The sequence below is a fragment of the Euprymna scolopes genome, chromosome 8, assembly GCF_053919585.1.
Source record: "Euprymna scolopes isolate OS-2025 chromosome 8, ASM5391958v1, whole genome shotgun sequence".
NCBI classification, from domain to species: domain Eukaryota; kingdom Metazoa; phylum Mollusca; class Cephalopoda; order Sepiida; family Sepiolidae; genus Euprymna; species Euprymna scolopes.
In genome coordinates this window covers 24,963,835-24,988,263 of record NC_136489.1, presented here as the reverse complement: position 1 = coordinate 24,988,263, position 24,429 = coordinate 24,963,835, and the positions used below count along the sequence as shown (strand labels likewise).

Below are 24,429 nucleotides of genomic sequence, written 5' to 3'. Positions count from 1 at the left end.
AAATACAAAATCAACTTCGTAATCTAGTCAAGGATGGTCTCTTGTGTTCTTTACAGCCCCTTTTTCATAGAAGATGTGTTACTAGTCTTTTTCTACTCTGTCGATATTTCCATCAAGTTTGTGAAGTGTGTTACAGTCCCCGGTTCTTTCAATAAAAAACTGACAGAAAACACCAATCATTCTGCCACAACTGCAAAAAGCTTCTTTCTTTTTCATATGTGCGCCTAACGCCAAAGGGAGATACTATGAAGAATTTTATGTTCCAGAAAATTCCGTCTGCGGAACACGTTTCCAGAGAACTGCTTTCATGCAGACTACAAGAATCAGTTTCATTTTTAATGAAACTGAATAATTGTCATAAATCGTCGTTATTAGTTATCGAGCTTAGATTATTCCACTCATATTTTTTAATGACTCAGTTGTTTCCAGAGATACCCTGATACTCATCGTTCAGGCTGCAGCAGAGAGAAGCGGCATATCAACCAACGTCGGAGCCTCCACGAAAAACTATTCAAACATAATGTCTAACAACAACCAGCCAAACGAGAGACTCGTCAGTAGCATGTTCGATGTATTGCCACACACACTTAGGATCGTTGTGCATTTTGTGCGCTCTTTGCATCAAAGCATAAATTTCCAGTGACCAGTGAGTGTCTGGTTATATTTTGAAGGCTCCATCACTAGACGAAGTAAAAAGTGTACCCACTGGGACTTAGGGTTAGTGTACATCTTTTTACTGGTGTGTACCACCCGACCAGAGAGAGTAGGACAGATTTATGCTTCCCACTCCTATTTCTTTTAAACAAATAGATAAATGAAAGAAGTCCGAAGATAGAAAACAAAGTCATCACGCCATCTTGATCGCAGTTGGGGAAAAGCAATCACAAGGGAAAGCAAAAGGAAATCTGTATTCGTCTTCCTTATTCTGATGTCAATCGATTCATTTCAGTAATCCTCATTCAGTTATAGTTAACATTATTTTCTCTTTTTTTATTCTATTTTACTGACGGGACGATGGTGACAATCAAGATATGGCCCCTTAATGATGTGTTTAGATAACGTGAAAGACTTCCTTTCCTCATTTTATGAATGGCTCTCTTGTTCGCTTCACAATGCTTTGTTAGGGACAGCAGAAAGCGGACGTCAAAAGGAGCAGATAATCTTGATTATAACTCCTCATGTTTTAGCTGCTAATGTTCGTAACAAGTGATTACTCATTAGTAAAAACTATACAATCATTTAATTAAACCCATATAAATATCAAGTCCCCACAAGTATTGAGATATGTGACTGACAAGTTTTTCTACTTGTTTTTTTTTTTAATTACAAAATGCTCTAGATGCGTGTGCTTTTCTAAGGCCATTAAATTAAAATTAAAACTTATAATAACGGTATTATATCTACCTACGAAAATAAAGCAATCCATTTTGAGACTAAGACGTTTTGAAAGGTAAGACATTATGGATGTGACGGTGGCTAAGTGGTTAATGACATACACTGAGAACCTAGGTGTGGCAAGTTCGAATCCAGTTCATTCGGCAGAAACACTTTCGCTTAGGGATGTGTGCAACCTATACGTAGCCCCTTCAGTATATATCTCATGTCTTTCTAGAAAGAATTCTTACGCTATAGAAAATAGTTATCTGATTCATATAAAAAGAATGATATTCAACAACAACAAAAGAAGAGATCAGCCAAAGAAAACAACAATAGTTGATGATCATAATATTGTGATAGTTATCAAGAAACCAACCCAAACAACATGTAGTGACGTCATAAATAAAAAACTTCAGAAATTAAGGTTCTATAATTTTAGGTGCATAGACGCCATTCTGATGGCAACTTGCTGTCTAATAAGAAAATGGCATTTTGCATCATCTGGTGCACTGCAGCATCTGCCGTGACTATACAATTTGAAGCTGGAATTGGCTCTCCATATGCAGGATTAACAGATAATACAGAGACCTAGGTTAACCCAATTACTAGGTCGTCCCCCTATGGAAAGGCAAGCCAAGACAGTCGAAGCCAGCGCAGCTGTAGGGGTTGCCGGAAATGTGTTGCAGTGCTACACCATCCTCTTATGGGGACTCCACACCGGAGTTTTTGTCGAGGTTTACTCTGCCTTTCCTATGGAATACACAAAGCAGTGGAACTAAGTGGAACTGTAGCAAATTTGAAATGTTTGGTAATTTTGATGAAAATATATTCAAATCCTAATTGTGCTTATGGTTGTATCCAAATGAAAGCAAAGTCCAGACATCATACTAAACAATTTAAAATTACTAATGACCAATAAATATAAGAAAGAAACATTTTATTTGGATTATCCGAACTACTGTTCTCATCCTGAATGTTATTTTCACATTTTGACCGATGTAACCTCCGACCTGCTTCACATAGATCTTGACACACTCAGGAATCTTTCTGTCAAAACTCAGGAATCTTTCCGCAAGGACACCTGGTGTACGGGAATAAAGTACTTGGTAAAAGTCAGTTGATAGTGACATTTGTAGGTTGAAGGTTCAATCTTCAGTACAGGTGATATTCAGAATATAACTGCAAATTACTTAGGACTTCTACCCAGTCATCACTGACAGAATGGGAGCATGCTACCCAGTGTATTAAGTAAAGGGATCCGTTCGAAATTCCATGAAGATTCCAGAGTTTGGAAGAAAGATTCCTTAATTAGAGACAGTCTCAAAATAAACCTGAAGAAGGTCGAAGGTAACATCGACCGAAAATAAACTTGAAGAAAGTCGTAAGTTATATTAGCATAAAAGTTATGATAATAACACTAGAGATGAGAACAGTAGTCCGAATAATCCAAATAATATGAATTATCGATCCCTATCTCAAAAAACAAGAAATAGAGAACATTTTAAATTGTAAAAACGCACAGAAATGAAAGAAAAGAATTAAGTTTATTGAATAATAATCTCAAGATGAATCTATAAAATGATGCAATCGTTAAAGTGTTATGGATGCGCTTTAATCACTTGAACTTGCATAGCTGCTCCTCGAAGAGGTGTATTCATATTTGTTGAGTATGGTAACTCATGGAAACAACAGAAAGAATTCAAAGCAAATCGTGTTTACCTATTTACAGATAAATCGGTAGGAGGTGTGTTATGCAGCGTGATTATAAAGCAAAACAAAAAAGATCAACATAACAAAGAATTTATTTAAAGGTAACATCGAGAGATTGAAGCTGGCAAAGCCGAACACCTGAATAATTCAATAAAAAATCAATTTCATCTTCTGAAAGAGAAACGGGGAAGAAAACCCTATGACAAAAACAAAAAGACAAAAGAAACTATTAGAAAATTCCTACGAGACAATCAGAAACGAAAATGTATATATATATATATATATATATATATATATATATATATATATATATATATATATATATATATATATATATATATATATATATATATAGCAGAACCCCGGGGATATGGCATAAACAATTAATAACAAAATACAGGAAAGTATATAATACACATGCATATAATCAAATAACATTATAAATAACACTGTAAGGCGGGGGGGATACCGTAACCCGGAGTCGACCAAACATCGTATTCCACATCATATCTTAAAATCTTGAAAAAAAAAACGTATACTAGGGCCACCGTATCCCTGGGTTCTACTGTAAGATTCCCGAAAGGATGAAACACTAGTGTCTGTAGGTATTTAATTGTTATAGTAAATATATATATATATATATATATATATATATATATATATATATATATATATATATATATGATTAGTTTTTTTTTGGAAAAAGAAATCCAGTAGAGTGATCAGTTAAAAGGAAAATCTGAAAAATAAGAGCGTATTTATATTTTGTATTTTGTGTACAGAAGTTGTTAGATGAGATAAGTCCTTGGTATAGTCAAATGAGTATTGGCTGAAGAATGCTTGATATGGATATCTAAAACGGTCCTAATTATAGAGCTTGAAACCGACGGTACCAATGACTTATCTCATCTAACAACTTTCTCAATACAAAATACAAAATATGAATATATATATATATATATATATATATATATATATATATCCGATCCCGCATTTTGCTAATTCCTGCCCTCTGATGAGAAGGAGAGTATTTCTTCGAAACTCCGCGGATTAAGGACTATCCACTTATCTTGTGCTTCCTTTATGTTTTTAACTCTTTTTCAAGATGTCTTTTAACATGTTTTATTAATCATTTGTTCATATATATATATATATATATATATATATATATATATATATATATATATATATAATGGTTCTAGAGATTGGTTTCCTATAAGTAAATCCAATGAAACTCGTGTGATTATTGAAGTGTACTCAATGGAGGACAGAGCTGGTATAATTTTTCTTTTGGGGAAGGGGGGATCTGATGAAGTATTCTCCTTGAATTAGGATTCGACTTAAACATGTATGCACATATGTAACCAATAATAATTATATAATAAACAGACTATATATATGTGTGTATAGTTTGTTTATTATTATATATCAAAATATACTGTGCAAAGTGGTTTTTACAGACTCAATTAAAAAATAAACAAATGACTGATTTTCTCTTAACGGATAGGGAGGCTTAATTCCTGAAAAGTTGAAAACACGTGACTTATTCTACCACTAACCCTAAGTTCTAGTTGTACACCCAAATTTAGAGTTAGTCATAGATTTTTTATGCTATTTTTCACGAAAGAAATCCTCAACAGTAAAGCGACAAGCAAGCAGTTATTTGTTCTGAAGGCAGCTGTCAAATAAAAAGAACGTAAACAGAATTTCAGCCCGTATGAAAGATACTTGAATTTTCTGCGTTTGGTATAAAAAATTTGTTAATGTTTGTTATTATTGAGAATTTTTCGACTGTTAACTTTTCTACACTTTAACAAAGAGCCAACATTCATGATTTTACTTATTTTTACTAACTTTTTAACGTTTAATATTAAATTAAATTCTTTTTGAAGATGCATTATATTTTTACACTTCAGCAAAGTTTATTTTGTTTATTTTGGAGCAAACATTAAAAACAGAAACAAAGTTTTCCACACATGGGAAAAAAATTACTTGCGTTTCTACGATGGCAAAGTTAGATCCAAGGTCAGTTTTAATGTAGTGACACCCTCCCAAAAGGTATTAGGGATTCGCGCAACTTTTTTAATCCTCAATTTTAAAGCATTTCTCCTTCATTGACCAAGGACAGAAAAGATAAAGTATAGTATCAGAACAGATACTATGCTTTAATATCAATTTTATTTGGATGAATAAAATATAAGCACATAAACCGAAAATAAAAATATATTGTAAAATTGGCAAATATTTAAATCCTTTTTTTATTTTTAAAATATTCGGAGCAGACAAAAATATACACTTTAAAATTTTCCGCATGTATGAATACCCTATATACCAGATTTCAAATCTGTAGATCAAAAATTCGTTGAGTGTATAGGTTAAGAAGTGTTCTCACACACACACATTCTCACTTTTATAGATATAAAGATAGATTTCTATTTCTTGGTCTCAGGCTACTATCTGTCTTGTGCATATATTTTTGTACTATGAAATATAATTTTGTCGATGGTGAATTTTGAAAGCTACGTCACTAAAAAAATCACTTAGTAATTGTTATTTTAATCTATAAAACACAACATTATTAATTGGTTTTGTTTGATGTAGCCAGAACAACAGATCACGCAGTAAGAATCGAATATGATGATAAGCGTCTATTATTATAGCGTGCTATATATTTGTAACATGTAGTTTCTTTATCGACTTCTCGTTTACCTATCTCGAAGGGAAACATTTTTCTGTTTCAGTGAATTTAGTTTGCAACATATAAGGCCATCAAGAAAGTTCAGCAGATTTATTTGAAAATCTCATTGCCAAATTTCAGCCAACCATGCAAAACATAGCAAACGATTTCTCAATAAATGCGACATTGCCATCTTCGTGTTCTTCCAAGCATTTAACAATATTTCTAAAAGAGTGGCCAAGTTTCTTTCTCGTAGATGAACGCACGATTGAATAAAGAATAAACCCCAAGAAATAACTGGAATTTATTCTTTGACAAAAAGCAAGGATAAAATCTCTAATCATGCACTTGCTGTTTGAACCTAACCATATACATAGGGGAAAAAATCACTCGTTATCTCCAACGTTACAGTGTCGTAGTCAGAGAGTTTGGGAAGGAGTTGAAATCAGACTCGTCAGAATACTGGAAGTAAGAGTAGATTTTTTTGTTTTAATCTTCGGAAAAGCAACAAAAAATCTAAATCTTGAAATACTTTAAAATCAGCAGTTGAATGCACTAGAATTGTAGGAGTTGATTTTGGAACTATTAAATCTTAAAAACTCGAACTTGGACCTTATGTCTTTGAATCATTCAGACAGAACTTTCATTGATTTTGAGTGACATCACAACCGAAACAAAAACAGCTGTCCAGACTGGTTTTGCAGTGATCTTACAGACAGAAATATCTTGATGAAGTGGAAGCATTACAGTACAGTACAAAATATGAGATATCTCTAAAAAATAAAAGCAAAACCATACAAAAACTGCTAAATTGTGCAAACCATTGCTTATGAAGCAATTAAATTATTGCTTATTTACCAAACCTATTTTCCTGTTCTTATTTACTTATACTGCTTCTCTCTTTTTGGAAATCAAAATTTCTCATTCTATGACTAAGTGTAATGTTTAAATATAAGGCCTATACTGGCCACATGTATATTGTTACTCACGTATGTTACTAAAATAACTGACAGAAATGTTATTTCTAAATGTCTGCTTTAAAGGGATAACGCTTTTCCTCCAAGACTCCTTTCTGTCTGTTTTGCATGATAAATATGAAAACTTCTTATACTCTTAAATCCTCCCCAAATCCCTGTATATCTATATTGTATAATAATGTTGTATTCTTGTAAGTTATATCATCTCTCCTGTTTCAACTGGACAAAAAAAAAACGATTGCTCTTCTCCCCAAGCTAATATAAAATCACATACTTTGCACGTACCTTGGGAGGAGGGTTTACCTTACGGTCCTAAACATAGTAGGCTGACCTTTTCAAAATCGATAAATACTAAACATCTATAGATTTCTATTGCTAAGGGATGCATTAGCTTAACCTATATTTATACTCTATAGAATATCTATAAAATAGATAACTAATAGCGACAGTTTGTGCTCAGATTATAAGTGATCTATATTAACTAGCAACTATATCTTTCTTTCATTAGATGGGATAAAGTGCTGGTTATTATCTTTACTTGAAAACTAACACCTAAAGCAGATTTCCAAACAGACCGTAACCCTTATACTATAATTTTCCAATTAGTCACTAATCCACAAACCACATTTGATCTTTTCTGAACCCTAGTAGATATTCACCTTTAATCTACACCCCACACTGATACATACCTCTTTTAAAAACGTAACCAATCTTAATCCTATTGTGAGGAGTGTAACTTCAAAGCAGATACTAATTCTTTGATACTAACTCTATCAATCCTAACTATCCATGTGGGAGCATAGAAATAGCTGGCTTTGAAACCAGATGCAGGTAAAACCCTCTCAGTGCTGATGGACCAGTAGATCTGGTTAGGTCATCCATCTAGGATAAGGAAAACTCTGATTTGGAAACCTGTTCCACTGACCTCATACGTCTTGGCACCAAACAGGGGAGGGAGGCCTCCTCATTTCTGGACAACAACTTCCCTAGAGCTGGTAACTTGATCAAATCACCAGTTTGCAAACCTAAACTGCGTAAGGAGTAGATAGGCTCTGCCTATCTATACTCCATACTCCTTCTTTGCCTATTAGCCATGAGCAGAAGTGCAGCCAGAAGGAATCATTAGAGATGCCCAGTGCTTAGCGTTGTTTCCCGACTAGGGCAATGAGTGCCGTCCCCCACATTTGCCTTATTCCCTTCTCCTTCTTCATCTTGTGGGGTGCTAATTTACCATATATGCTAACATGATTGGACTGGGCCACTCCTGTCGGACAGGTTTGAGGGTACCGGTTTGACAGTTGCTGGTTACTGTTTTCAACTGGCAGTACAGGAGCGCTAACTCTTTGATAGCGCTTAGAGCGGCTGTTCTGTCATCAATTGTGTAATATCGGTATATTTGTAGTGACATGTCGCGCATGGAGAGGCACCCTGCACTCATTTTTGGTGGGCATTCCCGGGGCCACATTCATGTGGATGAGGAGCTGGCTGATTGTCTACTCGTGTTGCATGATGGTGGCTATGCACATCCGTTTTGCCTAGTAGCTCAATCTAGATCTGAAACTACTAAATAGAATGAAATGACAGCTCAATCCAAAAAAATGTTCAAACCAGACACACACTCACGTCTCCTCCCCTGGGGCTTGCATTTACACATATCTGAGGACTTAGAACTAACTTAGATGATGAATCATTTCTCCTAGCAAACTCCCTCGATATGTTAGCACTAAGTGAAACTAGCTTGCACTCCTCCATCTCCTCTAACATCTTTAACATATCTAGTTATCTTCCACTTTTTCGTAAGGACTTTAAAAGGAACTGACTTGGAGTCTATATTTGTAACCCCCTCCCCATGTCTAGGAAATCTAATCTCGAATCTCTTTATCTGTGCCTAAACCTAAACGTAGATTCCATGAACAAAGCTTCTTTCTTAGAACTGCACGCCTGTGGAATTGTCTTCCGTTTTCCTGCTTTCCGGCTCACTACAATATGGTTGTGTTCAAGTCTAACGTAAATAAGTTCTTGATGAGCCGTTCTATATAAGTTATCAAATTTACCAAATTTTCATTACTAATGATTACTATATTTTCCAATTTCAACTGTACACTCTTTAACCCTTATCCTTGAGTGGCCTCTTGGCCTTGATAAGTGGTGATGCCTATGTAAAAAAAAAAGGTCATCAGGCCTTCATGTGCTTTAAACTAAATTTAAACATAGCGTGAGCTACCTATATTTTCTTTATTGCTCTCCATCAACTCAGGCCTGAACTATAATCAGTCATGTCTCTGACAGCATAGATGTAGCATTTTCCCTTGACACTAGCGCCCAAATGCATGTATTTAGTGAATCTAACGCCCACCACAGAAATTTGCTTGGCTTCTCTAACTACACTGACACTGCTAGTAGCATCATCCATAACTTTGCTATATGCTATTCCTTGACACAGACAGTAACATTCCCAACCCATCTCCCAGATCGCCAGGACCACCAAACCTAACTTCTGGATCTATTTCTGACAAGAGATCCTGAGGATCGTGTAACAAATGCTGATTGCACACTTAGGAATGCTGATCATTCTGTGATGATGATAGAATCACTCTAAACTCTCCACCCCAAGTTGAAGAGCCATTGCTCAAAATGACAACGTACTAAAATAAGGCTGACTGAGATTCCATTAGAGATCGCATCAGAGACACCCCATGGGGAAATATCTTTTTTTTCCTGCAGAATAGTGTGCAGATGAGACTACTGAATGGTTCAAAGCAGCAATTGAAGCACATGTTCCTACACGGAAGTTCTATAGCAAACACCACTCTCCCCAATGATTTACTTCTACTTGCACAGCTGCCATTGCTCAGAAACAACATGCATACCGTAGATGTATCCAGCGTAAGTCCTGTACAAACAGACAAAGTATATAGAAGCTAGACATAATTGTAAGAAAGAAGTAGCAACAGCTTAGTATGAATATACTGAAATCACCAGGAAATGAAGCGCAGAAATTAGGAACTCATGATTTCTAGAAAATGTACAATAGTATAGTAAATAATGGACAATCAATAATTCTCCCACTATCCAACAATCATTAGGTTGTTTGCACAACAACTGAGAAAGCTAGCATGTTTGCCTGTTATTTTCCCTAAAACTCTACCTTAGACCCAGCAAACCATTCCCTCCCTGATTTTGCTCTGTGGAGACAGAAACCACACTAGATGATCTGAAAATCAAGTACATGATATTATAAAAAAACCTAGACACCTCAAAAGCATGTGGACCTGATCTCATCCCATCTGCACTATTTAAAAAATGATCCGCTGAGGTTGCTCCAGTTCTCTCTAAACTCTTTAACAAATGTCTTAACGAATCTTGCTTTCCTGACAGCTGGAATACTACTTCTGTGGTACCAGTTTACAAAATCTCTGGTGAACGAACTGAATCATTAAATAATTGCCTAATTAACCTCCTCCCGCTTTTCGCCAAAATATTTGAGTCTTTAATTAATCAAGCTCTAGTCCACCACCTTACAGCTGCTAAACTTCTGTTTGACCACCAATATGGATTTAGGCAAGCCCGTTCTACTGCAGATATTCTAACTGTAATCTCTGAACGTATATACCAAGCACTGGATAAGGCAGAGGAGGGGAGGGCAGTAGCCCTATATATATCTAAGGCCTTTGACAGGGTATCGCACGGTGGTCTTCTAATGACAATAAAATCTATGGTATTACTGGACGAATGCTTAACATAATTAAATCCTTCTTAAATGAGAGAAGAATTCAGGTTGTCCTCGATGGGCGTACGTCCAAACAATATGATACAAATGTAGGTGTACCTCAGGGACCGATCCTTATCTGATAAAATTGTCTCTGACATGGGTATATTTGCCGATGACATCACGCTCTATAACTGGCACATTGGGAAAACTAATGAGCACATATATAAGGCAATGGCGGAAACCCTAGAGGAAGACCTTCAGTCTGTAGTGTAAAGGGGTCATAAATGGATGGTAATGTTCAAAGCTGCCAAGACAACGATCGTTTCCTTTAATAATTATATGAAACCTTACCAAGCACCAACAGCTATGGCTAAAGATACATTACCTGAAAGTACTTCATTCAAACTCCTCGGCTTAACGTTCACAGGGAACATGACTTGGAATAAATACATTGAGATCATTGCTAAGGCTGCTGTAAAGAAGGTGAGCTCTCTCTACCGTGCTAGAAAGTTACTTACGCCTGAAAGTATCCTGTATCTCTACAAAGTCTCCATTCGCTCATGTATCGAGTTTTTCTGTCACATTTCAGCTGGTGTATCTGCTGCTAGTCTCACACTCCGGGACAGTGTATAAAAAAAGAGTCGCCAACCTGATAGGTCCTTAACTGTTATTTAAGCTTCAGCCCCTGTCCCATCGACGAAATGTTGTATCCCTCTGTTTTACAAGCTCTTGTACCCCCTCAATGAAAATACCCGCGACAAACCCGACAAGCAGTGAAGTCCTACCCTACTCTAAAGGCTTCTTCCCCAGAACTGCTAGACTTTGGAATTCTCTTCTGGGTTCCTTTTCTTTTTTTTTTTTTTTGCATAGGCATGACCACTTATCAAGACCAAGAGGTCTCTCAAGGATAAATGTTAAAGAGTGTTCAGTAGAAATTGGACAATATAATAATCGTTAGTAATGGACATTCGGTAAATTTGTTAACTTATATAGAACAGTTCATCAAAAACTTGTTTACGTTATACTTGAAGACAACCATATTGTAGTCAGCTGGAAAGCAGGAAAACGGATGACAATTCCATAGGTGTGCAGTTCTAAGAAAGAAGCTTTGCTCATGGAATCTATGTTTAGGTTTAGGCACAGATAAAGAGTGGGGTAAATTAGTGATAGTGTTTTCTGCTGGACAGGTGTCTCTGTGAAAGTTTGACGAGGGGGGGACCATAGATTTTGAGCTCAGCCGAGCACTTGCTATGAAAATAAAGATAAAGCAGAGACAAACTCGCAACATCTCTTCTGTGAAAAAGAGGTTGCAGAGAAAAGAAAAGGACATCCCCTACGAGGCTACAAAGTCTATTTTGAACTCTATGAAGGCAGGATAAGTCTTTTCTAGCAGCTCCTGCCTATATGTGGCAACAGTACTCCATCCTTGGACATTAGCAGTGAGATATTTACTGGATCGATAGAAAGATACCACCAGATAAAAGCTTGGTTTTAGATGCATTCAAAGTAACAAGCCACCTCTTTCTCCATTGTACCACTTGCTCAAGATCAGAGGGAGAGAGAATCAGAGAGAACTTGGTCGTTTACAGTCTTAGGTGTGCTTCCCAACTGTACTGAAATGCAGAAGTTCAAATGTAATGTAAACAGACATCTTGCTGCTAAACTCCCTACATAGTACCCCTGAAACTTAGATCCCTGATAGTAGTCCCCTACATCAAAGTGGCAATGTGCCTTGTTTGGTTAGAAAATGTAATAAAAATAAAACTGATAAAACCAAACAGGAAAACCATGTAAAAAGATAAATTCATTGGATTTAAGGAGTCGGAGTCGGATAAAAAATTCTGACTCCGACTCCAACTCCTTGTACTCTTAGAAATCCGACTCCGACTCCAACTCCGACTCCAGCTAAAGCCTCCGACTCCTTCCGACTCCAACTCTGCAACCCTGGTTAAGAGGAAAGGAACAGAAGAAGAATACCAAATGTGGTAACAATACTCCATACATGGGCGAATGATGATAGTATATGAACTAGCAAATATTGGTAAACTGTAATCAAGAAAGCATTTTTGGAGCAATTGTGTGAACTATTTGACATAATTTAAATTGTTATTTAAATTTTAAACTTTTGGATAATTCAGCCTTGCATCGAAGCAAGAAGTTAGGGACGTCAGATGAATAAATTATTAGTAGCGTGAATGCTCTGTACGGTGAATTGGTAAGATATTTGGAAAGGGGGACGCCCAAATAGTCTTTAGAACTAAAAATAATTCTTAAATTATTTTTCCTTGTATATTCACATTTTTGTATACTATTGGATACGTGTTTTGCTACAAAAATATTCATTCATATGAATAAGCAAAGTGATTTATAAACAGGGTGTATTATAGACAAATGGATCAGCAGGGTTCAAGCCGTTAACCTATTGGGTAATTGAGCCCTGCATGGAAGCAAGAAGTTATGGACGCCAGATGAATAAATTAAGAATGTGATTCTGTGATTGGCCGGTTTTTGCAGTCGACTAAAGAGTATTGTAATATTACTGGCGAGCACTAAATGTAACGAAGCCATGCACTTCTAGTCTACTGTACTCATTTGTATTTCTCTAAGAATATCATAATAAATAACACTTCCACACGACCATGGATGATGGAACAAGAAATGTAATAATTTGCAATCATTTGCAAGTTCGCGAATTCCACATAAGATTATCAAGTTGGAAAAATTGAACTTAAAAAAATCGGCGATTATTTCGACAGTAACTTTTTTTTTACGTTTCTGCATTTTTTAGATGAGGATTGGTAATTTATATTATTTGGATTCTTCGGACTACTGTTCTCATCTTCATTTTCACAAGGTATTGGTCAGTGTAACCTCCGCCCTTCGCCCTTTTTTAGGTGTATATTATCGGAGCCGTAGCACAATGGTTAGAGTAGTTGGAAAAATAAATGTGATATTCTTCTGAAGGTACAATTCTCAGTGTAGGCGACTAAAAAATACAATTGCGAATTACTTATGACCTTTATCCAGTCATGGGACGAGAGCATGCGATCAGATTGAAGTAAATAAAGGATTCCATTCTTAATTCCGTCTAAATTCCTGCTTGACAAAAACATTCCCAAGTTTAACACGGTACACATGAAGAAGGTCAAAGGTTACATCGACCGAAACGTTGTAAAAATGGCATTCAAGATAAGCACAGTAATTCGAAGAATCCAAATAATATGAACTTTGTTTTAATTGACGATTTCCCATTGACTTACATTATTACTGAAATCCAAATACGAAATTTTATTTTCCAAATTCCTAATAAAACTTTTCTTTCTCCCTAAAACAAACATGGCTGCATGAATCGTAAATTACTCTGTAAGACCGTGTTGAACTTATTATATAAATTAATGTTGTCAGGATTTAATCGTCTTTGATTTGCGTTAATAATCGGAGCGTAGACACTGAGAAGCCTGACTATAAAGAATTAAATATGTTTTAAATTGAGTTCTGGACTAATAACACTTTACAAATGGATCAAGATTTTACAAGATCTGTAGTGTGATGTCAAATACCATCATATAAAACCAGTTTACAATATCTCTTTGATTAACGAACTTTTTTCTGGTGTTTGTTGCTTCCGTTTTAGTAGGTTTTTGGCTGATGCACTCTCTGGTCTTTTTTAAATAATCGTAAATAATTTGTGCTTGAAAATATTAAAAAAAAAAAAACATATCTGATTAAATACTTCAGTGAGTAGAACACGCTCTATTTTACTGTGATTACCGTTGTTATTATGTATTCGTTAATAAACGAGCGAGCTTTTCTGTGCATTCATATTCAGAAGGTATCATGAACTCGACAATAACTATTTAAAATGTTGCTTTGCTGGAAACAACCCAATCACAACCAACATGGCAAATAAGTGTACTCATATACTTTCTTATCCACCGAGCTTTGATTTAATTGAATTTAAGTAATAAACAACCCTGGATTGACTTTCGGCAGCCGTGTAATTCTCGCTTCCCTTGTTTTATCCTTTACTCCTCACATTCCATGAGCGATGTTTGTAACAAAGAAGGAAGAATTGCTTTTTTTTCTGGGTCACTTCCGGTTTGACGATGGGCGCAACAGCTATTTTTTCTCTCCTTGGTGAGAAATGTTCCCTCCTTTTATCTCAACGAGAATTCGACCATGCAAACGAATGCCCATTTGTATAAATGAACCTTTGTAATCACACAGAAATAACGAGAATATATAGTGCATGCAGAATGCTTTGGATTCAATCCATTATTGAACCCAGAGACATTCACACAAGAGGGCTTCCATTGGGGCCTTTTTTTTTTTCTTGTGGAACTCAATGATGGCTGTCATAAAGAGCGAACCAGTACCGCGAAGGAGGAAAAGAACGTGAAATAAAACGTGACACGTTAGCTGTTGCGCCCATCGTCAACCCGGAAGTGACGTAGGTTTAAATTAAGGCTAGTCAATCGAAAAGAGGCGATGACTTTTGAAAATATCGGCGAAAAAAGCGACCTCCCTGTAGGAAAGTGTCAAGTTGAGGATGAAGCCATTTGGCCAATTTTTCGATATTTGTCTTCCAAAGAGTCAAGCTTTAAAATGATATCGAATTCGTGAAAATCCGTCGGCTCTGTCGAAGGTTTTAGGCAAACATACATACATACATACATACATTTAAACAGACAGAGATTTATATAATAGATTATTCAAGAGTTAATACGCAAGTTTACTAGTTTAAACGATAATCTTTTAAAAGACCATACGTACCCGAGAAGAGTATGTGTATTGAAAGGGATAAGACACCTGTTTATTAATGTCTTCATAGACACTCGGTACAATACGTACAACGTAGTCATATGTAGTAGTAGCTGAAATTAAATACAAGAAAAAATCAAATTACGTATTATTTAGAAGTAAAAGAACCATCTAAATTACACAAAATATTTAATATGGCAACGCTTGTGTTTAAGAAACGCCAACATTTGTTTCGCTATATATTAATGAAAATACAGAATATCAAGCATTGTAATTTTATTAGTTATATCACCTTTCTTCTTTCGATTTCAGAACCTTGCATTTGCGGTTTATACGTTTTTAGTAAACTCATAGACGGCGCACATTGCTAAAAGAGAAGTGACTTATAATACTTTACGTATTGCTGATTTTGACACAGCAAACCCTGTAATATAGTAGACCTTTTCTAATTGTGTCGTAACATGTCAACCATCGGGACCCACACGTTGTATGCAGACAGTCGTAAGGAAACAAAGACAAGGAAAGAATTCAACTCCGTTTTATTTTTCAGTGAAACAACAGAAACTTATTTACTGGTACTTTCTAGAATAACGCCATGTCTCTTCGTCAAAAGTCTTCTCGTACTTCAAAGTGCTTAACAAGACTCTGCCGTGTCGAAAATGTGGTATTCCGTCTTTGTCCGGTCATGTTTAAGACGCGTCTTTTCGTGTCGCTCATGGCCCATGTAACACATCTATCACTGTCTTTGTAATCTCAAGGGTTTACGTTTTTCTTTTTTATAATCTTTTTCTTTCCTTCTCCCTCGCTGTGACGTCACCTCACACACGGCTTGGTCATTTGCATACAGCTGTTGTCATGTGCGTTTCTGTGCTCTGTTACAGCTCCAATGTAGCTTTCATATAGGCAAATCAAGTAGGTTTCAACTTTCAGGGTCATTTGAAAATTTTCCATTTTTTAATCATGTTTCACCAAAAAGAGGCATATGACCACTTAGAACGTAAAGGGCTACTATTTCGAATCGTGTCTAATAGGGGCTGTGAGGAGTTGAGCAACGAGATATTTATAAGTCAGTACAGTTAGAGAAGCTGGAAATGGAGGGAATTCAAACTCTAGGAATCTGTAGATTAGAAGGCTTGCAGGCATATACCTCAACAGCGAAGGGCCGAGATTTTACTGCTTGTCGGGTTAGTCAGGAGTATGTACATCTAGGTGGCATACGTGATATGAGTTTACCCAGAAAACATTCCATTAAAATACTTATTAAACACAGGATGCCGTATTGTGGCGATGAGACATAGCCTGACAGATAGTGCGGGATCAATTAAACTGGAGACATTTTGGGGGGCCCTGTCTAAGAGTAAGTGACTAGAGGTAGATGCGCCAGCTCAAATATGTAAGAACTTCCCATCTCTACTGTATGAGGTCCGTGAAAAGACGGGACAAAATATGAGCATAGACAGTACATTTTGTTCCGACAAAAATTGTTAGACTCGGACGATTTCTGAATCTTTTCTTTGTTTTTAGTTTGTTTTTTTTATTTTTGTTTTGTTTACTTTTTTTTTAATACATCCCCAATAGTTTGATTGTTATTTTTTTTTATAAAACTAAATAAAAACATTAAAGTTTGATGCATAATATTAAAAACAAAATATTCGTTCCATTTTCAGTTACACGTTTTGCATAAACTTTAATAATGCGGCCCGCCGACGCCCTTTGTAAAGATTATCCATTTTTACCATGAAGCCTTTGGCTATGTATGTGATCAAACATCAGAACTAATTATTAATTCAATTTGCATCTTGTTTTGATTTTGCTTGCATATATTAGTATTTATGAATGGATACTTATGTTTATTATCTGGGAACATTGACGACATTTATAATTTATTTATTGAAAAAATAATACTTCAGTTTATTCCTTCATGTTTTCCTTTTTGCTTGCTTATTTATTCTTTATTCATGAGTATTTTCAAATTTTTATCCCTATATATATATAAAATGAACTCAATTTCCCTTTGGTTTTGACCTTAATAGGATAAAAAATCAAGACATTTCATGCAAATGTAATATGCACAAACTGCAGTACAATATCTGAGGTGTGTTATAGGCCTATTACCTATCCACTTCCTCGAAAATCGTAGATTCCTATATTTTTTCTGGTGAGAGTTAACTGCCAAAATCGGTAAAGATCAATGGAAATAGTAAAATCTTTTCTCTCTAATAAATTCCTCTTTCCCCCGCCACGACTGAACACTGTTGTGGGATCGTTCACAAGAGACAGTTACGAAGGAACACCGGTTTGGGTTTTCTTTACTTCGTACTTGCTTAAAAAAAACTGGAATGGAACTTTAACGAATCGAAGGGTTATTTATGCATTTTTTTCGCTTTTCGCGGTGTTTGTTTTTGTTTTTGTTTTCCCGATTTCTTTTTTAAAAGAAGTTTTACGTTTGTTTGCTGTTTTTTTTTTTTATGGTTTTGCTGATTTTTTAAAGAAGTTTAGCATCGTTTTTTATATATTTAAACAGGGTTATTATTATTATTATTATTATTATTATTATTATTATTATTATTATTATTATTATTACTTCGCTTATTCTTTAATTTACCCCCCCTCTTACAAACAACCGAGCAAATATTATTAAATAAATTCTGGTAAATTATAATTGAAAGTCTTTGTGTTTATATATATATGTGTGTGTGTGTATCTGTGCTTTTTGCAAACCTTATATTTATCTATCTATCTATCTATATATATGTGTGTGTGTGTGTGTGTGTGTGTGTGTGTGTCTGTGTCTGTGCATGTGCGTTTGTGTGCGTTTGCATGCGCATAGGAATTTATGGAGTCACTGTCTGTGTGAACAATAGTTTCAACGTCATATACGTCTTCGTCGAAGATTTGGGGATTTTAAGTTTGTCTATTTGTTTAGGGTTAACTGTGATTCTGATTACTTTTCATACACTTTTGTTCAGTTTTGTATTTGGTCTCTTCAGGGACCAAATAACTCTCTCCACGAAACCTGCATAATAGTTTTGCCATATATAAGCCCTTGTCGTTGACAAAACATTTACAGCTGAAGCATCTTAATGGGTTGGACATGTATAAGTCAATGTTCGCAGCTGAATAGCCAATTTATATCCCAGGAGGGCGTTTTGGCGTGCGACATACGAGAACATTCATATTGGTGTCAATAGCTTAATGATCTATTTTTCTTTATATATTTATACTTTTTAGATGCGTTAAATGTAGTTGGTTTTATACTGCTATTGTACACAGTTCTTCGTTGCATCAATAATGGAAGTGTAGAGCTTCTACTACGCCATTCGAGAAGTTAAAAAATGGTAGAATATAAACTTTGATTCTTTTATCATAGAAATTTCACATCCTTCCTGGCATATATCCATTTATGTGTCGTTTCTACAGGGTTCGCATGAATATCTCTCTTTCCCATCTCTCTCATTCTCTCTCTTTTTCTCTATATACATAGACAGATATATATATACATATATATATATATACATGCAAATATATATATATATATATATATATATATATATATATATATATATATATATATATATATATATATATAGGTAGATACTCATACATGTATACGTATATAATAGACTCTCCCGGCGATTTCGATCACGTTGACACATCGGTTCTCGCCAGATCACCGAAGTTAAGCAACGTAGAGCCTGGCCAGTACCAGATAGCGTCCATCTGGTAAGGCTAGGCGCTGTATGTACCGCGCCGAGTCGTAGAAATTTCTAGGTTGGTATTCATTGAGAGAGATGCACCCGCAGTTAAGACATGCATATCGTAGAAGGAAACAGTTATGTAAAAACCTGCGGTCTACTATATACTCTGTGCTGTGCCTATCACCTGCACTGAAAAAGGTTAGCAGTAATACTAAAAAGTGTAGTTGGTTTTACACAAAGTCTTCATCATGATAAACAAATCGTCTGTGCGGCTTTCCTCACAACTTAGTTATAAATATATATACATATATATATATATATATAGAGAGAGAGAGATAGATAGATAGATAGATAGATAGATAGATAAATGCATATATACTGGTATATACACATATATATGCAGATATACGTATGTATACATATATATGCATACATAATTGACAAAAGCTTGTTATTTCAGGTTGATGCTGGGTGTCTATATTGCACGTAGATGGCTCTTCCTCTCAGCTACAATCTTGCATATTCATTCACATGTTTGGAAGGGAAACTTGCCAGTATTTGCTGGGTCTTGTAGAGGGACTATATTATGCATCTTTGAGTGTCGTGTTAAACCGCTTGCATATTTACATATCAGTCCACAGATTTTACTTCAATAATTGGACGGTCTGGGTGGCAGCAAATCCTCATAAAATTGTTGGTCTTTCTAACCTTGTGTGACATCACTTGGTTCATCCAACCAACTTTAGACAGATTGTTCATTTCAGTTCTTGTTGAAAGTCGACAGGAACTCAGATTCATCCTGTATTCTGAAAGGACCTTTTAATACTATATACTTTACATGCTTTTCCTTAAATGAAGATCTTTGCTGATAATAAGAAACGTGTCAAAATTTAATTTGACGAAAAATATGTCTGACATCTTATGGAAAAATATATTATTTTCTATTTGGGTAAGAGAGTAAGCAAGCAATGTATTATTGGCAAAAATAAAACATTAGAAATTATAAAATAATTTACTTTAAACTAATGCAGAATAAGAGCTATGGCTTTTTTGTTTTTAAATATATGCGTATATTTGTATTTATATTATTATATAATGTTATTTTTTTAGATTTATAAATAATGTATCCGGTTATGAATTATTAATTAGATTCACATAAGATTCGCACTCCAATATTCTACTGTCTTAATTATGTGTATTCTTCCAATTCCTTTTTTTAATATATAAATCAATCACATGTTTTTATTTGCGGATTAACTTTCAAAACATCAGAACTTTTTATAGCATATGTTTATTGATTCCTACTTTCTGAAAAATGTATTGAATTTATAGAAATAATTATTTACAAAAATTATAACACGTTTCATATTTTCAACAAAAATCTTTAATGTGCAACATGTTTCTGATTTTTCCATTCACTCAATATGCATGATATTAAAATGATTTGGAGGAACGTTATTGAAAATAAAATTAAGAAGTGGTGTTTGTATAACGATCGAATTCACAGTCATCAGATCAAAAGAGTTTTGAATTTATTACTTCCCCTCTCCCCCATTTACAATATTTTATCGATTTTCGTCGTAATTGCCCTGTGCAAACAACTATACAATAAAGAAATTAAATTAGATTACATTTGATACTAAGTATACTTATATAATAAAATATAGTTTAATGTTTCTCGGATTATAATTTAAGCTAAACTAGATGCGATATGAAATTAACCTATTCATTGTTTAATGGTGCGGTTATCTGCTCTGCATTATACATTATTCTTAACTAGCTTAAACCCTGTCTTTGCATTTTATTTCATTTTTAACCGGTTTCAAATCGTTTTTCTAATCCAAATAATGCAAAATAGTGAGCCTCCTCATGTTCATACAAATTTATATTATCATATTTTATTGGAAGGGAGACTTACCCTTTTTTAACTTTAGAACTGAGAAGAACTTTCTAACTTTAGAGAAAGAGAGGTAGTTAGAGTTAGAGTAAGAGAAAAGGGAGAAGTAGAGGAATATAGGGGGAGTTAGGGAGAGGAAGAAAAATAATTAAAAAAATAATAAAAATACAGAATCATACTACGATTACCCCACCCCACCCCACATTATCGCCAGGTCTTTAAATACCGGACATGGTCAAGATATGCAGACAACTTCTTTTGGGCTCCTTTTCTTTTTTTTTTGGGGGGGGGCCTACCACAGAAGAACGCATGAAATTTTTTCCAGAGGCAAAAAGACAAGCAAATTTTCTATTTATTTTATTTTCCAAAAATTTTTTCTAAATATTGCAAATAGGTTGTCTGTTGTATTTTTGTATTTCATATTGACTTAAATTACAAACATTGTAATTGTATTCATTTTGAAGTTCTAAATCTGTTTATTTTTTTTTGTTTTTTTGTCAAATATATTCTAAAAATCGTTAGTCCTTTTTTTCTCAAGAAAAGGAGAAAAAATCTAATTGAAAATGGTCAGGTATTTTGAGTCCAAGAACGCTGCCTATATCTTTTCTGCATGATGCATTATTCTTAACTAGTTTAAACTTCTTAATTTTTTAACCTCGTATTTGTATTTTAATAATGCATTAATACCGTATTTTTATTAGTTGTTTTAACCAGTTTCACATTGCTTTTTCTAATCCAAATAATGCAAAATAGTGAGCCTGCTTCTTATGTTGATACAAAATTACATTATTGTATTTTATTACAAAGGAGAACTCTTTTTTAACTTTAGAACCGGGAGGAACTTTATTTAAGTATGATACTTAATATCTGAATTCTATACCTGTCTGGATAGAAGCCGGCAGAACTATATTTATGTAAGATACTTATTATCTTACCAGCCATGCAAGAGCACTAATAAACCTGGTCTGGAACCCCGTCGCATGGCTACTCCTTTTAGTGTGATTGATCCGAAGATCTTGCAAGGTTATCCATTTGGGAAAGTTAAGACTCTGATCTAAACCTATGCTTTTTATTCCATAACATTGTGCTGGAGGTTGGGGGCTCTCTAGTCTAGTGTCATAGTCGACAACCTTCCTAGAGCTGGTGGCATTAACGAATTCCACAGTCTGCAAACTTATAGGAGTAAGTAGGTTCTATCTATTGCCTAATTCCATACTTATCATTTGTCTGTTAGCCAACTGCAGTTACAATATGAGGGACTCACTTGACACACTCTGTGCCTGGCCTTGATTCCTGTTTAGGATAATGAACTCCAATTCTCACAAACAGAGCAAATGGCTTTGCTTGATTGCTACTTATGTTCAGTTGATTGGTTTAGACTATTATTGTAAAGTTGTTGCATAAATATCTTAAATTTGATTTCCTATCTTTATTTTCTGTTGACATATATTAAATAAAATTAAATATAAATGTCCAAAGATCCACAAAAATCCCCCTGCTGAAGTACTGACCACAGGTTGAAAACAAATAGAAACCTAGGTGAACACAACGTGTAGTTGAATCTTTCGTGAAAAGAAAGCTTCTTACTTTTAATTACTTACTTGCTTACTAAGTATTGTAAAGTTATTGATTATTCATCTAAACTTGTTTTCCTGCTTTTAATTACTGATATTTCTTCACTCTTTTGCAAAATCATAAATCATCATTCCTTGACAGTGTATGTTTAAATATAAGGCACATACTAGCCGTATGTATATGTTTACTTATGAATGATACTAAAATAACTGGCCCAAATTCTTTTCTAAATGTCGAGTTAAAAAAGGCGAGTTACATTGCCTCCAACTCGATTGATCCTAGCTACCCATGCGAAAGTGTAGAAATACCTGGCTTTGAAACCAAGTAAGGAGCTAACCATCTCGGTGCTGATGGATCAGCAGATCTAGTCAGATCATCCATCTAGGAGAAGGAAAACTCAGATGTTAAACCTGTGCCACTGATCTCATATGTCTTGACACAAAACAGAAGAGAAAGGCCTCCTCAGTTCTGGTTGAGAACCTCCCTAGAGCTGGTGACTTGATCAAATCACTAGTTTGCAAACGTAAACTGCTTAAAGAGTATTCTGCATATCACTCGATTTTCATACTTCTTCTTCGTCTATTAGGAGCAGAAGTGTGATCACAAGGACTCATTAGAGATGCCCAGTACTTAGTCTTTTTTCCTGACTAGAGCAATGAATGCCATCCCCCACATTCGCTTCATTCCCTTCCTCTAAACCTGGGCATTTTGGATGTGCTTGTTTACCATGTATGCTAACATGATTGGACTGGGACACTTTTGTTTGACAGGTTTGACGTTACCAGTTTGACAATTTGTCTGGCTGCTGTACTCTGACTGACAGTACAGGTACCCTAACTCTTTGGTAGTTCCTAGATCAGCTGCTCTATCACCAGTTGTATAACATCGGGATGATTGTCATGCCATATAACATATGGAAAGGAACCCTGCACTCATCTCTGGTGGGCATTCTGAGAGCACATTTCTGTGGATTAGGAGTCGGCTGATGGTCTACTTGTGTTGTATGATGGTGGCTATGCATATCCGCTCTGTCTAGCACCTCTCACCCTAAACTGAAACTACAAAATAAAATAAAATGACAGCTCAATCAAAAATAACAATCAAACCAGACACACACTCGAACACTGATTCATTTTCTTCTTTGAGGCTCGCATTTACAAATATCTATGGACTTAGAACTAACTTAGATGATGTAGAATCATTTCTCATAGCTAACTACCTGGATATCTTAGCATTAAGTGAAATTAACTTGCACTCCTCCAATGCTCTCTAACCACTTTAACATGCCTTGCTATCTTCCACTTTGTTGTAAAGACTCTGACAGACACATGCATAGCTTTGGAGTCTATATTCGTAATACCCTCTCCATAACTAGGGATTATAAACTAGAATCAGATGACCAGGCCTTCATGTGCTTTAAACTAACTTTACAATATAACATTAGCTACTTATATTTTCTCTACCGCTCCCCCTCGATCCAGGATTGTACTCTAATCAATCATGTCTCTGACAGCATAGATGTAGCACTCTCCATTGACACTAGCGCCCAAATAGATGTATGTATATGGTAACTTTAATGACACAGCTGGTAGCATCATCCATTACTTTTCTATATCCCATTCTTTGACACAGACAGTAACATTCTCAACCTGTCGCCTAGATCGTAAGGAACAGCAAGCCTCACTTCTGGATCTATTTCTGACAACAGTTCCTGAGGATTGTGTAACAAATGTCCATTGCCCACTCGGGAATGCTGATCATGCTATGATAATGATAGACATCACTCTAGTCTCTCAACGCCAAGTTGAAAAGGCATTGCTCAAGACGACAAGGTACTACTATAAGGTTTACTGAGATGCCATCAAAGATCACATCAGAGACGCCCCATGGGGAAATATATTTTCTCTTCCTGCAGAACAGTACATAAATGAGACCACTGCGGCAATTGAAGTTCTATAGCAAATCTCACTTTCTCCAATGGTTAACTTCTACTTATGCAGCTGCCAGTGCTCAAAAGCAATGTGCATACCACAAATTTATCTGAC

The 24,429-nt window shown here is 35.3% G+C and overlaps 1 protein-coding gene across 3 annotated transcripts in view; it reads right to left on the bottom strand.

Moving 5' to 3' along the window:
* LOC145283515 (endoplasmic reticulum-Golgi intermediate compartment protein 1-like) overlaps positions 1–24,429 on the bottom strand; it is a 346,880-nt gene that overhangs the window by 36,654 nt on the left and 285,797 nt on the right. For all 3 annotated transcript variants that reach the window (XM_080132353.1, XM_080132352.1, XM_080132351.1), the window contains one exon: positions 15,227–15,327. In XM_080132353.1, coding sequence (XP_079988479.1) covers positions 15,227–15,327 — 101 coding nt within the window. The remainder of the gene's footprint in view (positions 1–15,226; positions 15,328–24,429) is intronic.